This window comes from Cucumis melo, chromosome 2 (assembly GCF_025177605.1).
Source record: "Cucumis melo cultivar AY chromosome 2, USDA_Cmelo_AY_1.0, whole genome shotgun sequence".
Classification (NCBI taxonomy): Eukaryota; Viridiplantae; Streptophyta; class Magnoliopsida; order Cucurbitales; family Cucurbitaceae; genus Cucumis; species Cucumis melo.
Window position 1 is genome coordinate 17,637,852 of NC_066858.1, and position 14,385 is coordinate 17,652,236.

The 14,385-nt window shown below is 34.4% G+C and overlaps 1 protein-coding gene across 1 annotated transcript; it reads left to right on the forward strand.

Moving 5' to 3' along the window:
- The first annotated feature begins 9,039 nt into the window (after window positions 1-9,039).
- LOC103501553 (kinesin-like protein KIN-13B) lies at window positions 9,040-14,103 on the forward strand. The gene is made up of 12 exons (XM_008465164.3): window positions 9,040-9,419; window positions 9,503-9,694; window positions 10,529-10,678; window positions 11,129-11,236; window positions 11,359-11,436; window positions 11,515-11,596; window positions 11,874-12,033; window positions 12,106-12,408; window positions 12,495-12,713; window positions 12,788-13,268; window positions 13,357-13,422; window positions 13,512-14,103. The coding sequence occupies exons 1-12, from the start codon at window positions 9,291-9,293 to the stop codon at window positions 13,689-13,691; spliced, it is 2,148 nt and encodes a 715-aa protein (XP_008463386.1). The 5' UTR covers window positions 9,040-9,290; the 3' UTR covers window positions 13,692-14,103.
- Window positions 14,104-14,385: the final 282 nt, after the last annotated feature.

Genomic DNA, 14,385 nt, shown 5'->3' on the forward strand with positions numbered 1-14,385 from the left:
AAGCCAGCTTTTGATCACCATGTACCCCCTTTCACCCCATGGTTGTCTCGACTCTTTATGTGCACATAAAAGTTAGCTCATTGATAGGAAGTAACTAATGGTTTGAAAACCATTTCATAACAACTCATGTTTTAAAGTACATATAACTTACTTTGAAATGTATAAACTTTTCATATAAATCTTTTTAGAAACTTTTATATTAAAATCATCAAAGAATTTAAAAAGAAAGCTGGAAATCATATAAATATGTTGAAGAAAATACTAACCGAACTTAACCAAAAAGCTGGATTGCTCCTACTTTCCTCTTCTCGCGTAGACAAAAAGATAGCACTTCAACTTTTTATTTTTTTCCTCTCAAATAAGTAGAATAACCATTCTAATGGTCAGACCTTCACTCTTATTTATACTACTTCTCAACTGAGCTTAGTCACCCTTGAACTATTATCCTTTTGTCAGCTACTACTCATAATGGAGCACGTGTAAGCTTAAGAGTTATCCTAAACATGCTTAACTTAATCTCTACACGTGATCCATAAACTTAGGAAATTTTTTAGAAGTTTCCTTACTTCTCGCCTAGTCCTTCTCGCGTAATGTCTTAATCGCATAAAAGCACTTAAACTTAAAAAATCTTCATCGCGAACTTCCTTAGTCCTCCCTTCTTCTCGCCTACTCTTACTTCAAAATGCCTAGTTCAAAACACTTAGCCAAATTTTACTTGTTTTTTTTTTTTTAATTTTTGTGCTGGTGTTGCAAATCTTTTCATCATACACTCAAACATGATCATTGCATGCAAAATGCTCATTATGTCTCTATTCATCACATACTTCTAAGTCCTCGTCATGTACAATTTTCCTACTGCTTGTCCAAGTGTAAGCGAACTAGTAGGTTTATTTGGGTGATCTAGAGTCGAACACAGGGAATTGATATCAAGGCTTAGTTCTAGGATTCACTAGGCGTTTAGGCAGTATAAAAGAATAAACTATACAATGTAAATGAGTATGAGTTTAAACTATATCTACTTATCTACACTAGAGAATCTATAAAGGGGAAGTAGGATAGATGCGAGATGGAGTTTGTGAAATAACTTGCATAAAGAAGGGGTGAAGGAAAATCTATTCATTACCAGGCGATTAAGCATCAAAGGATCATAACTTAGTTAGCGTGCTTATGATTAAGGTGAGCTCCTCTCGGAGTCTTGAAATGTCATACATGGTCACCTTTTGGGATCCAAATAACCAAACTACATTAAGCAAGTTATATCTAGAATGCTTTACTTACAAGACTTATAGAGCTTCACGTTTAAGGGTAACAACCTCTCGGCACCTAATACCCACACTTGTTCTCCTTTTAGGATACAAATGATGGAAGTTATCTCGTGAAGGTGGAGTTTGTCTCCGAATTCATCTTTGCACGTGTCAGCCATATCCTTGCTACTTTCTCTCACAAGTAGTTGACAATATACACTGACCAAGTGATTAAAATAGCTCAGCTAACGAGATAAGAAGTATAGGCTAACCTTCTTATCAAGAACTTATCGTAAGACTTAAACTACAGATAACACAAAGGTGGATGAACAGTAAAGAGATGAAAGATTGAAACTGGAATAAATATACAATGTATTAAAGAATAAAGCCCTTCGACCACTGTAATATGAATGAATACATTACACCGAAATATACAAAAATGGAAAGAATATAAATGATAATACAAGTTAGGGGAAATGGGGAATGAGATCTTCTTCACTCATCCTCAAGCTCTCACTTGTTGACTAACTGGAGAAGATGAAGAAAGACTTTACAGATAGTGGAAATGTTACTCCTTTCTACCACTCTCTAAGGTTTAGCCCATTCAGGCTGGATACCATTTTTTATGGTAATGGAGTCCTTTATATAGGTAGATTTAGGCGGGAAATATAATCTTTTAAGCATGTCAGCACCGAAAGCTGCTCCTTTGTTAAGTCACATCAACTTCATCTACTATTATTGTCTTTTAACGAACCTCTTTTTGCCTACCGATATAACCTTCTCGCCTAGCTAGTCTTTGCACAAGTTCCTTTGCAATTTGCTAGCTTCTTCTTTTATTCTTAATCATGTGTTTAGACACTAAAAACAGAGTGAAACAGACATGAAAGCTTATGTAAAGTGTATTTCCAAATATTTATGAATTTATAACATAAGCTACGCGTTTTGACAGACTTCTTATGAATTTGGTCTCATTATTCTCTCTAAAAGACTATAATAACTTGTATTTCTACAAGTATCAATTCTACACATAAAACTAGTTTGAGACCTTGAAACATGTGTTTGTAATTCCTTCCTCAATTCTTGATGGTGAAAGTTTAGGTAAATCCTTCTTCTCCTTCTATTCCTAATATTTCAATTGTTCAAAATACCTCACCTATTATCTTTGATCTCAATATTCCAATTACTAGTAGAATTGGGACTAGAACATGTACTAAATATCACATTGCAAATTACATCTCATATGCAAAATTGTCAACTAGTCACAAAGCCCTCACAACTAGGATAGATAACTTATTTGTTCGTAGGAATATACAAGAAGCTTGAGATAATAAAAATTGGAAACTATCAGTTATGGAACAAATGAATGCTCTAAGACAAAGTGGAACTTCAGAAATAACAAACTTACCAAAAATTGAGAAGATTGTGGGGTGCAAATGAGTGTTTACATTAAAGTGTAATGCTGACAGTAATGTTGAAAGATACAAGAGTCTAACTAGTAGTTAAAGGCCTTATTCAAACCTACAAAATCGATTGTCAAAAGAGTTTTGCTGTGGTTGCAAAAATCAACTCAATTAAAGTACATTTGTCTCTTGTAGCTAATTTGAATATGTCTCTTCATCAATTAGACATTAAGAATGTTTTTTTTTTTATGAATAGTGATTTAGAAGAAGAAGTGTTTATGTATTTACTACTAGGATATGAAATGAAACTTGGAAATAACAAAGTTTGCAAATTAAAGAAATTATTATATGGTCTCAAACAATTTCCAAGGGCATGGTTTGAAAGCTTTAGAAAGATAATCACTAGTTACTAGCACTAGCAAAGTCTAGCAGTTCATACAATCTTCTATAAACACTATGAGAATAATAAATTGTTATTTTAATTGTCTATGTTGATGACAGTATTCTTACAGGAAATGATGATGAAGGTTTTGTTGATCTTAAGAACAAGCTTGTAAGTGAGTTTCAAACGAAAGACTTGGGAGCCTTAAAATATTTTTTTAGGGATGAAGTTTGCAAGATCTAAGAAAGAGATTTTCGTTACTAAGAGGAAATATGTTATCAACTTACTTCAAGAGATAGGTTTACTTGGCTATCGACAACAAAAATTCCTATTAAACTGAATCTGAAATTACAAGATGCAAATCCTGAGGAAGTCAAGGACAAAGACAAATACCAAAGGCTTGTAAGTAGATTGATCTATTTATCTTACACACGTCTAGATATAACTTTCTTTGTGAGTATGGTGAGTCAATTTATGCACTTACTTCGAAGTACTGTATAGAATCTTGAGATACTTGAAAGGAACTCCAGGTAAAGGTCTATTGTTTAAAAAACATGATCAATTTCAAGTTGAGGTGTACAATGATGTTGATCGGGCTGGAAGTACTACTGATAGAAGATCTATTTCGACTATTGTTAATTTTTTGGAGAAAATTTAGTTACATGACGTAGTAAAAAATAAAATGTAGTGCCAAGAGTAACGTTGAAGCATAATTTAGAGCCTTAGCCCATGGAATTTGTGAAGGCATATATGGATTAACAGAATCATCGAAAAACTGAAAGTATCTCCAAAGACACATAATACAAGTTAATTGTGATAACAAGGTTGCCATTGCTATAACTCATAATCTAGTTCTACACGATAGGATGAAACACATTGAAGTTAACAAGTATTTCATAAAGGAGAAGGTTGATACAGGTGTAATATGTATATCTTATCTTCCTAAAACAGAACAAACAACGAATATGATAATTAAAGGTCTTTCGAAAAAACATAATTAGATAAATGTCTTAGCAAGTTAGATATAGATAATATCTACAAACCAGTTCGAGGGGATGTTGAGTTTCCTTTCTCTTGTAATATTATTATTAATTTTTATCTATTGTCTATATTTTTTTTTTCTGATTTGTTAAAGAAAAACTTTGTATTTGGTTCAAGAAATAGAGTAATAATATTAAACTTTTTTGTTTTCCCATTCTTTACGAATAAATATTATTAAAGATCGAGAATTTCAATAAAAAATGAAAGGAAAAAAAAAAAGAACTTGACACAAAATCTAGATGAAGAGACCTTTGTATGAGAGAGTACAAATAATATTTATGAATCAGAGTCCAAAGTTGTGAATAAATCAGAAATGTAGAGGAGGGAAAATGTTTAGAAAGAAGAAAAAAAATGATATTGTAAAAGAAATAGAAAAGAGATTGAGGATTTGAGTGAAAAATAAGGTGATCAGCTTTTGGGGACTAATTGTCAATTTACCCAACCAAACATCTGGCCCCAAAGGTTACCAATTTACCAAACATGTACCCCATGCCACTTTGTTTAATTCCAATTTCACCCCATCATTCTCAAACAAATTAAATGAATGTGTCCATCTGAGGCTACATTCAAAATCATGTCTATCATTCTACTCATTCAACATTATTACAACTATATTCTTCTATTTTTCTTTCTACTATAATCCTTATGTTCATATATAAACTCTTCCTCCCAATACTCTATTACATAAATGAATTCTCGTCATCAATAATTCAATATTCTATAGAATTTTAATATCTATAATCATATGAGAATATCTTCGTCTCCTATTTTTATATTTGATTATGTGTCACAAATGGTGTCAATGTAATGTTGCAATTCTTTTTTATAATTAATGTAATGTCGTGAAATTAAATTAATTTAATTGGTGCTTTACGAAGACAATTCTAAGATAGTGCAACTAATCTTAAACATTACTCCTATTATTTGATTTCTTTTCTTTTAATTTAGTACAACAAGGGGGTGTTTAAAACTTTCTACCATTGATCGGATAAGGTTACTAATACCATGTCTAAAGTTGATTAAAAACTCCGTTAACTTTTGTAAAAAAGAATTTGAAAGTCCATACAAAAGTTGATTATTATTTTATAAACAAACTTGAAATGAAATGTTAGATGATATAATATTAATAAAATGGAAGAAGAATGGTAAGGTGAAATAGTATAGATAGAAAAATAGGGAAGGGAAAGAAGAAAGTCACATGATTTGTCACCATCATGATTATGAGTATGTTTGTATGGTAAGAAAGGAGAGATGAGAAATTGAATGGGTGAGATTTGAGTGTGAGGGAATGGGAAGGGGAAGGGAAAATAATATATACAGAGAGAGAGAGAGAGAGATGGGAAGGTCACGGCATGGAAGTGGGCCAGCACTAGTAGTAGTACCACACACAACGTGAGAACCATCACCAATGTCTCACAATCTTTACCCAAAAGACAAATCTTAGACCCATTCTTAGCCTCTCTCACGACATTTCAAATTCACGTGCCACCCGATCTCCCTCCTCCTCCTCCTTCTTCTTCTTCTTCACCACGCGCCACCCCTAATAACTTCTTTTTATAATAACTTCTTTTTATAATAACTTCTTTCTTTTTACCATGAATTCACCTCTTTTCTTTTTCTACTCCAACTTTGATCAAACCAATTACTCCTCCCATGCTCCACCCCCATTTTGTACTATTTCACTAACAACGCCTCTATTCACAAACACCCAATCAATTTTGTTTTCCATCAATTTGTTCTAAACTAATCAACCAGCTATTTGTTGAATTACTAGCTCATATTATTTCCCTTGCAACCTATGAACAAATTCTTACCTAACCACATCTAAAGAAGCTAGCGTAACATCCAATAATTCAAATTAATCTTTATATTCAAATTAAAAACATCCTAACAATTACATATTTTACCTAGCCACCAGCATTCTGATATCTTACGATCTATACCTAACAATTACACATTAGAAGTAGATCTATAACAATTGATTGAACATAATCAGCTAATTGTCAATAACCCAAAAAACATTCAATCATAGAAATAAGTTCAATAAGTCATAAGGCTCGCAATAAATAAATACTCAAAACTGACTATTCAAAGAATTTATATCAAGACTATCAAAAGATGACGAAAGACTCTAAAAAACAAATGTATCGTACAGTCAGAGTTCTTTTAATAAGGTTCAATCAAAGAAAGGGTATGAATACGTTCAACTGAGAATCAAAAGTCTGCCTACTCTCATAAGTGTGAAAATCAAAAGATAAACCTAAAATTTCCAACTAGATATGAGTACCTTAGCTACTATCAATCTTCGAAAACGTTTCCAAACATTTAAAGATTTTTGGAGAAGAATGAACTGTGTAAAAAGTAACTCCTTGAATGTTGGTGGCTAGGTAAAAAAAATAGATTTAATGTCGTAGCACTGCGTCCCCTTGCAATTTACACGCAAGGCCCTATGTCCAAACTCTATAATGTCACAACGTTGTGTACTATACTAAAAAACTGATCTTTCTTTCTTACAGCTTCGCAATACCATACCTTCTATGTGTCACATTGATTTTTTTCACTCTGTTAAAGCTCTAAAAGTTGATCATAATCTTGTAGATTTGGCTTCTTCATTTGAGTCACCATCTTTTTAGAGAGAGTTATTTTCTTCCTCTATATTATCAATCGTCCTATATAGCTAGAATATTGAATTGGTTATACTTGTTCAAAGGTTGTCTTAGATTTTGTCCCACATGATGTTTCTATATAATATTTTTCCTTCCTTATTTGAAATGTTTGGTGCACTATTTTCTTTGTTTATGGTTGGTCGATTGTGATTGAAGATATTTTCCTTCCTTTCAATGTGTTATTTAAATGCAAGAAGTTATTTTTCTAGGGTTGTCACTTTTATAATTTGTTTTGAGAGAAGTAGTATATTGTGTCATGCCTCGATATCATATCTTTGGTGTTTGGTTCCTATAGTTTGAAAAACAAGAAGTATAGTCATCCATGACAGCTAATTATTTGTTGTTCTTAAGGTTTTCGGATCAAAGTTGAGAAGTGAAGGTATGTTCGCAAGAAGAAAGAAGGATAACATTATAGTGATAGAGAGTCTCACACACTTAAGAGGAGCCTAAGTTCTCTTGAGAAAGAGTTCCACTTTGAAAAGCGTAATAGAACAAATAAGTTAGCTTTATGGGTGACACTGTAATCATCTTTACTCTGCAGATATGCATAATGTTGTAATTGCTTGACTTTTTCATATTAGTGAATTAGTGAATCTATTTTTCTCAGACATATTACCCATAAACGTAAGTGCTATATCACCGAACTAAGTTTCCAAACTCTAAAGATTATTCTATTGATTTGGTTGTTTATACTTTACTTGTTGTCTATGTGATTGTTAGGACATTTTATTAACAGGTTGCTAATTTATTCTATCGTTTCTTTTTAATGAATCTTAGTTTCAAATTAACAATATGAAATAGAAGAAGAAAATGAAGCCCAAACACCATAGCACAAGCCTATTAGTGTCATGGCACTAGGGGAAGCCATCTCTGCAAATGAGATCAAACACATGTGTTTGTGTAATTATGTCCATGGTGTCATGACACAACTTAGAGAAAAAAAAATTCAACACGTGTTTATTTGCAATACCATTGGTACTTAGATCTCGTATGAATTTGTCATCGTTATTGGCCTCTTGTGGACATGATCTCTTGCTCACTTTTCTTAGTCTAGTTCTCACTTTCTGAGCTATGTGAAATTTCTTGACTAACTTCAAGAGGAAGAAGTACTATTATCATTAGAAAGGGGTACCAACATACTTCTCTTCTGTCTTTCCCGTCTTTCTTTAATTGAATTGGGAGACCCGTCTTCTTTCTAAAACGTTGAGTAAGCTATGAGAATACGTACAATCAAAGATATCTGTTCTTCCTCTAATAGCCACATGTAATTACGTGTAACTATAACAATGTTAGTTTATGGCGGTCGAGGCTACAAGGTACAGACTAAGTGTAGCTCGATTCATTGGCTCGACTACTTAGTCTAAAATTTAAGGCTTTAACCTTTCCTTATGCTCCTCCTAATTTATCTTGAACTTTGAGCCTTGTCTAGGCAAACTCTCAAAACAAAACAATATGACATACTGTTTTATGGGAGGAAACATTAGAAATAAGGTTATGTTTGCATATTGTTTTAGGGGAGGAAACATTAGAAATTGAACCTTACAATAAATTACAAATGGTTAGTGTCAAAAGGGTATTAAGGCTTGGTAGATGAGAACTTGAATGCATGATTAAGGTTAATTCTAGACCATAAGATTTAAAATGTGTTAAAGGTTGTTAGAAAAAAAAAAAAAAAGAGGCCTAAAGGTCTTTATATGTTTAAGGAAACTAGAAAGAAATATTGATTTCTAACCAAGTCAATGATAGTTGTACTCTCTCAGAGACAATAATTAATTTACCTTGTCTTTTAACTTATGGAACAACGGTATGTTTGTCTAAGACCGTCTAATTAAACTAATCATAGTATATTATTGTACCACACAATTTTATAGCCTTAATTCAATAATACATCACATGTCTTTTTCCAAATAGAATGGAACGATACAAATTATTTATAGTTTACGCTACATAGGTGAAGTAAAAGTATATAATATAGTACTTTAATAATAATTATGGAGAAGCCATATGAATTGAGATAAGATTAATTTTAGGCAAGTTTCAAAGTTATTTTAGTTTTTTTTTTTTTTTTTTTTAATTTTACCCTTTAAGAAGAAAAATTTGAATTTGGTGATATTTTTTGGCCTTAAGAAACTACTTTTTTATTGTTATTTACTTTGATGAATAATATTATTGGAGGTTGAAAAGTTGCAAAACAGGGAGACCCCTCCACTCCCCGGTCTCCCTCATTCAAAAGCACGTGAAATACACTCGCCCTCTCCTAAAGTCTTTCTCTCTACCTATGTGACTGACGACTTACTCTTATTTGTGTGTACTCTCTCTCTTTTTTTATTCTCCACTGTCCACCGCCCACATACCCTCTCCAATCCTCCTCTTTCTCTTCATTTTCAAACTTTGAATTCTCAAATTCAATTCAACTCACATCCTCTTCCCACTTCTCCTCTCAAATTTCCCAAAAAAAAACCCACCCCCATTTCCCCTCCTCCCATTCCAATCCCTTCTTCCTCTGTTTTCTGTCTCATACTCTACTTTTCTCTACTGGGTTTCACCTTCACATACGATGAACACGACCGGTAGACAGATTTCAAGATCTAATCCGGCTGTGCATCACCAACGTCAGCATTCCGATACTGCTTTTGATGCCCTTTGCTCTTATGGAAGATGGGCTCAGCCCTCTAATCTCTCTCACGTACACTACCGATTGTTTGGTTGTTTCTTTCTATTGCCTTTTCTTGTGTAAATTGTGTTTCTTATTTACCTTTTGGGATTTAGGATTTTGGGTCGAGGGCTAGCAGGGGAATGCAGAGGAGTTTCAATGATCTTGGTTCGGTTGATGCTTTAACACCACAGTCTCGGTCTCGCTCCTCCAGCATGAGGAAGAATGCTGATGAGATGTTCCTCGCTAGCCATTACAGCCCTGGTCTCCTCGATCTTCATGCTTTTGATACTGAATTGCTTCCTGAGGTTGGGTCTGTTTCGTTGCTTTACTCTTTTCTCTTTCTAATATTGAAGTCCCGTAGTGTACGGATGCCTTTGTGCCATTTGTTAATGTGGGTGTGTTTTGATGGCTTGTTGGCCTTTTAGATCGTGTGGTATTTCCATACACTTGAAATTTTCTCTTCTCTTTATCTTTATTTATTTGAGATGATATACATCGCCTGCTTCTTACTACAGAATTTCAATACTAAGAAATGGAAGTCTAAGAGCATGCTTTGATCAGTGTTTAATCCTTTTCTTTTTTTACAATTTTGCATTGGTTATAGCCCTGTAATTGAATACAGAAGGCATGGATGCTCGCTTAATCTTCTAAAATTTGATTCCATTTCGAGTCAATTTCATCCTATAAATTAGGGATATGAATTTGGAATTGTGGTTCCTGTTTGATCTCTCTTCGTTCTAGTTAAGTTTGTACGAATTAAAACTTGGATTAAATAAAAAAGAATAGAGCAAATGGATGCTTTTGTTTGAATCAGATTTCATCACATGGTATGTATGATTCCTAAATCTAATATAATAATAATACTTCATTTCTTAAGTTAATTATTGATGCACTCTCAACCCCCTAGGTCCAAAATTCTTTGCGTTTATAACATGAAGAAATCCAATTTTCTTTTATTATTAATATGATTGCTACGATCATTATTTGCATAAGTATTATTCTAGATTCAGAATCATGGTCTGGAATGACATCCAGAGGGGGAGATCTATGCTTTAAATTTTTATATCCTTTGAGTCAACAAATTATGTATCTTTTTTACAGCTTCATGTTTACTCCATCATTTACTTCATTTCTATCAGACCACTTATCGCAAAAGCCTGGATGACTCGGAGCCACTTTTTGCTAATAAGCTGTCTAATAGGCCTGGAGGTGCATCTGACAACAATGTTCTCAAAAGCGTCTCCATCGACAAGGAAAGAACCAACAATGTTGCTAAGATCAAAGTTGTGGTATGTCTCTTTGATACCATCTTCTCCCTTTTACTATCTTAACTCCCAAAGAAGCAAGTGCAACGCCAAAGTCATTCCTATAAGGCTCTTATCTGCTCTCGGTTGCCACTCCAACTTATCTAGAATTGAGAAGGAAAAACAAGGAAAATAGAAAAAGACTTGAAACTGTTGTAGTGGTACTGAAGATTTTTAGTGCCTTTTCCTTTTATAGTACATTTTTTTCCTCAACGTGGTATGATCATGAAAAGGGTTGAAGAATCATTTTTTCTTATATAAGACGTTTGGTAGATGGGATAACTTTTGGTAATCTTTAGGTGAAAATACTAAAATGTGCATGCTGCATGTTGATAGGCCATGGGAGAGTTGTCTTGGTCTACCTTTGCTCATACAACAGAGGGAGACTCTTCGAACTGAATCCATTATATGTTATAATTTTCTTCACTATTACAGGTACGCAAGAGACCGCTAAATAAAAAGGAAATGACAAAGAAAGAAGAAGATATAATCACGATTGAGCGAATGTCTAATTCCCTGACAGTTCATGAAACAAAATTTAAAGTAAGTCTCTGATCGACAGTTATGATCATCTAGTTTCACGGCAACATGCTATGTTTGCATTGCAAGTGAGTAAGCGAGAAGGTTTTTCTTTTCTTCTCTGCTAAAAAATATTGCATCTGCAGGTTGACTTGACGGAGTATATTGAGAAACATGAATTTGTTTTCGATGCGGTATTGCATGAAGGCGTTTCAAATGATGAAGTAAGGACAAGACTTGGATGTGTGCCATTTTGTAATGGAAAATCTATTTGATTTCTAAATACTCTTTTCTTCTTGCAGTTATATTCGGAAACTGTGGAGCCCATAGTTCCTCTTATTTTTAATCGAACAAAAGCAACTTGTTTTGCTTATGGGCAAACAGGCAAGGTTTTAAACTCTCATGCAATTTTTTAAGGGTGTTAGAACCATAAGATGTTTTGTAAACATGTGTAGAGGAATGTACATTCACCTAGTAGATATAGATCAGTGCCTGTGTTTAATTAACTTTTCTTTGATGGCTGCCTAAAATAATTCCACTACTTCGTCAGATATATCACTCGTTGTAAAAGTATGTGTTCATTCTTTTGTTTGTCATGTTTCTTCTCTGCTTCGTTTATGACAATATACTTAACTTGAAATACATTTTTATGCTTGTTCAGGTAGTGGAAAAACATACACCATGCAACCACTGCCTCTAAAGGCGTCGGAAGACATTTTAAGATTGGTGCACCACACACACCGGAACCAGGGATTCCAATTATTTGTTAGCTTCTTTGAGATATATGGAGGGAAAGTTTTTGATCTCCTCAACGAAAGGAAGTAAGTTCCGTTGAGACTAGCAGAAAATGTATGAATTCAGTTCGTTTTCTTGAATGTATCATCATCTTGCAGAAAGCTTTTCATGAGGGAAGATGGGAAGCAACAAGTATGCATTGTAGGGTTGCAAGAATACAAAGTATCCAATGTTGAGACGATCAAGGAATTGATTGAGCGGGGAAATGCCACAAGAAGCACCGGTACAACTGGTGCAAATGAAGAATCCTCTAGATCACATGCTATACTTCAGCTTTGCGTTAAGAGATCAGTAGATAGTTCCGAAACAAAGCCTGCTCGACTTGTAGGAAAGCTATCTTTTATTGACCTTGCTGGAAGTGAACGTGGTGCTGATACAACAGATAATGATAAACAGACAAGGTCTAAATTTCCTTCTCGTAAGCTGGAGTTTTCTTCTAGTCTCCCTCTCTTCTCTTGTGATGGACTTTGAAATATTTGTGTTGCAGAATGGAAGGTGCGGAAATTAACAAAAGTTTGCTAGCCCTCAAAGAATGCATTAGAGCTCTTGACAATGATCAGGGTCACATTCCTTTCAGAGGCAGTAAATTAACTGAAGTTCTTAGAGATTCATTTGTTGGAGATTCACGCACTGTTATGATATCATGTATATCACCTAGCTCAGGATCATGCGAACACACTCTCAACACACTAAGATACGCGGACAGGTAAGTTCTTTTCTGGGGTTTTACAATTGTATATTCCATCATCTGTTAAATATGTTTTGTGATTGTACCCACAGGGTAAAGAGTCTGTCCAAAGGGAACAACACGAGGCGGGATCCTTTATATTCATCTTCAAATCTTCGAGAATCAACAGCTTCTTTGTTGTCTTCCTCGTCACCTGCGGAGCCTGCCTATGAGGATAACAGAACTTATTTACCAAATGACAAGAACAGATTTGGTTGGTCCAAACAGAATGAAAGGGAAGGTACTCCACCCTTGAATGTTGAACGTGTTCCTAGCAACAGGGCAGACATAACTTTGCCTCATCACAGAAGTCAGCGAAGTTTTCAAGATGACTTCACTCTAGACGATGTTGTTTACCCAGAGCAACTGTATGAACAGGAGAAATCATCACGGACGAACACCAAGATTACTGAAACTCGGCAAGTGTCAGGCTTTGCCAACCAGAAGAAAACAAGTAATGAAACAAACCGAAGGGCTATGGCCGATTTTGAGACTGACTCTCATTCAGATGAGGACCTTGATGCCCTTTTAAAGGTAACGATGTAGTGAATATTGACCATCATCAAACTTTCACACCAATCATCCAACTGTAAGTGACATTCTACTTCTGTCTTTATATTAGGAAGAAGAAGATCTTGTGACTGCTCATAGGAAACAGGTGGAGCAGACAATCGACATTGTTCGAGAGGTTTGCAATACTTTTTCTCTTTTATTGCATGCGTTATAAGCAACATTTGGGGGTATTAAGACCTTGTGTAATCTTGCCTACATATGCAGGAGATGAACTTACTTGTTGAAGCTGATCAACCTGGTAGCCATTTAGATAACTACATCCATAAATTAAATGTCATTCTATCACAGAAAGCCACAAGCATTTTTCAGCTGCAGGCTCAGTTGGCTCAATTTCAAAAACGTTTGGATGAATACAATGTTTTGGTGGCACCCTCCATCAACTGAAACAAACTTAGAGTCGGACACTTCCCATTTTTTTCCTCCAAATCTTATTTTGCATAGGCCCGAGGGAGCTGGTCGATTGAAGTTAATTGATATATATATATATGAAAATGGTCCAGGCATGGCGTGTGATCGAAAATCGGCCCAAGTTTTTCCCTCAGAGGTGGTTTTCAGTTTTCTCTGATTGTACAGAAGCTTTGTTTCCTGTCTATAGCGTTTTGTATTCATGGATGTTCTTTTCTCCTTCCGAGCTGTTGCGGTTGCTGCTGTTATGAGCAACAATCAAGAAAACTAATACAGAGTCTTCTGTTTACCTTTTCACATCAGGAAGCTAAAAGCAACTTGCTTTTGCAATTTCTGTTCGATCTTATAAACGATTGTTGGCATGATTAAATCAGTCTCATTTTGTCCAAAATTTGTGCTTTCTTTTTACAACATTACATTGTAGTGAGAAGTTTGACTTTGAACCTATAAATCACAAGAAAGAAGAAAAGAACTCTTAACTTTGCCGTGTCAAATGTCTTTTTCTTTCAAAAGTTGCACAACTATGTTCGGTCTTTTATAATTTGTTCAAAAGCTTTCTGTTGGAGTATAATTTTGTTAGAATTTTAGATGGAAACTGGGACCAGTATGGGTATGGCGGTGACACTATAAGTTGTGTTCGTCCCTACTCTATTGTTTCTGGTCTCAATTATTG

Excerpts from the sequence above, each read along its gene's own strand:
- LOC103501553 (XM_008465164.3), top strand. The coding sequence starts at position 9,291 with ATGAACACGACCGGTAGACAGATTTCAAGATCTAATCCGGCTGTGCAT. Across the intron at positions 9,695-10,528 it reads ATACTGAATTGCTTCCTGAG|ACCACTTATCGCAAAAGCCT; the intron begins GTTGGGTCTGTT and ends CATTTCTATCAG. Across the intron at positions 13,269-13,356 it reads ACCTTGATGCCCTTTTAAAG|GAAGAAGAAGATCTTGTGAC; the intron begins GTAACGATGTAG and ends TCTTTATATTAG.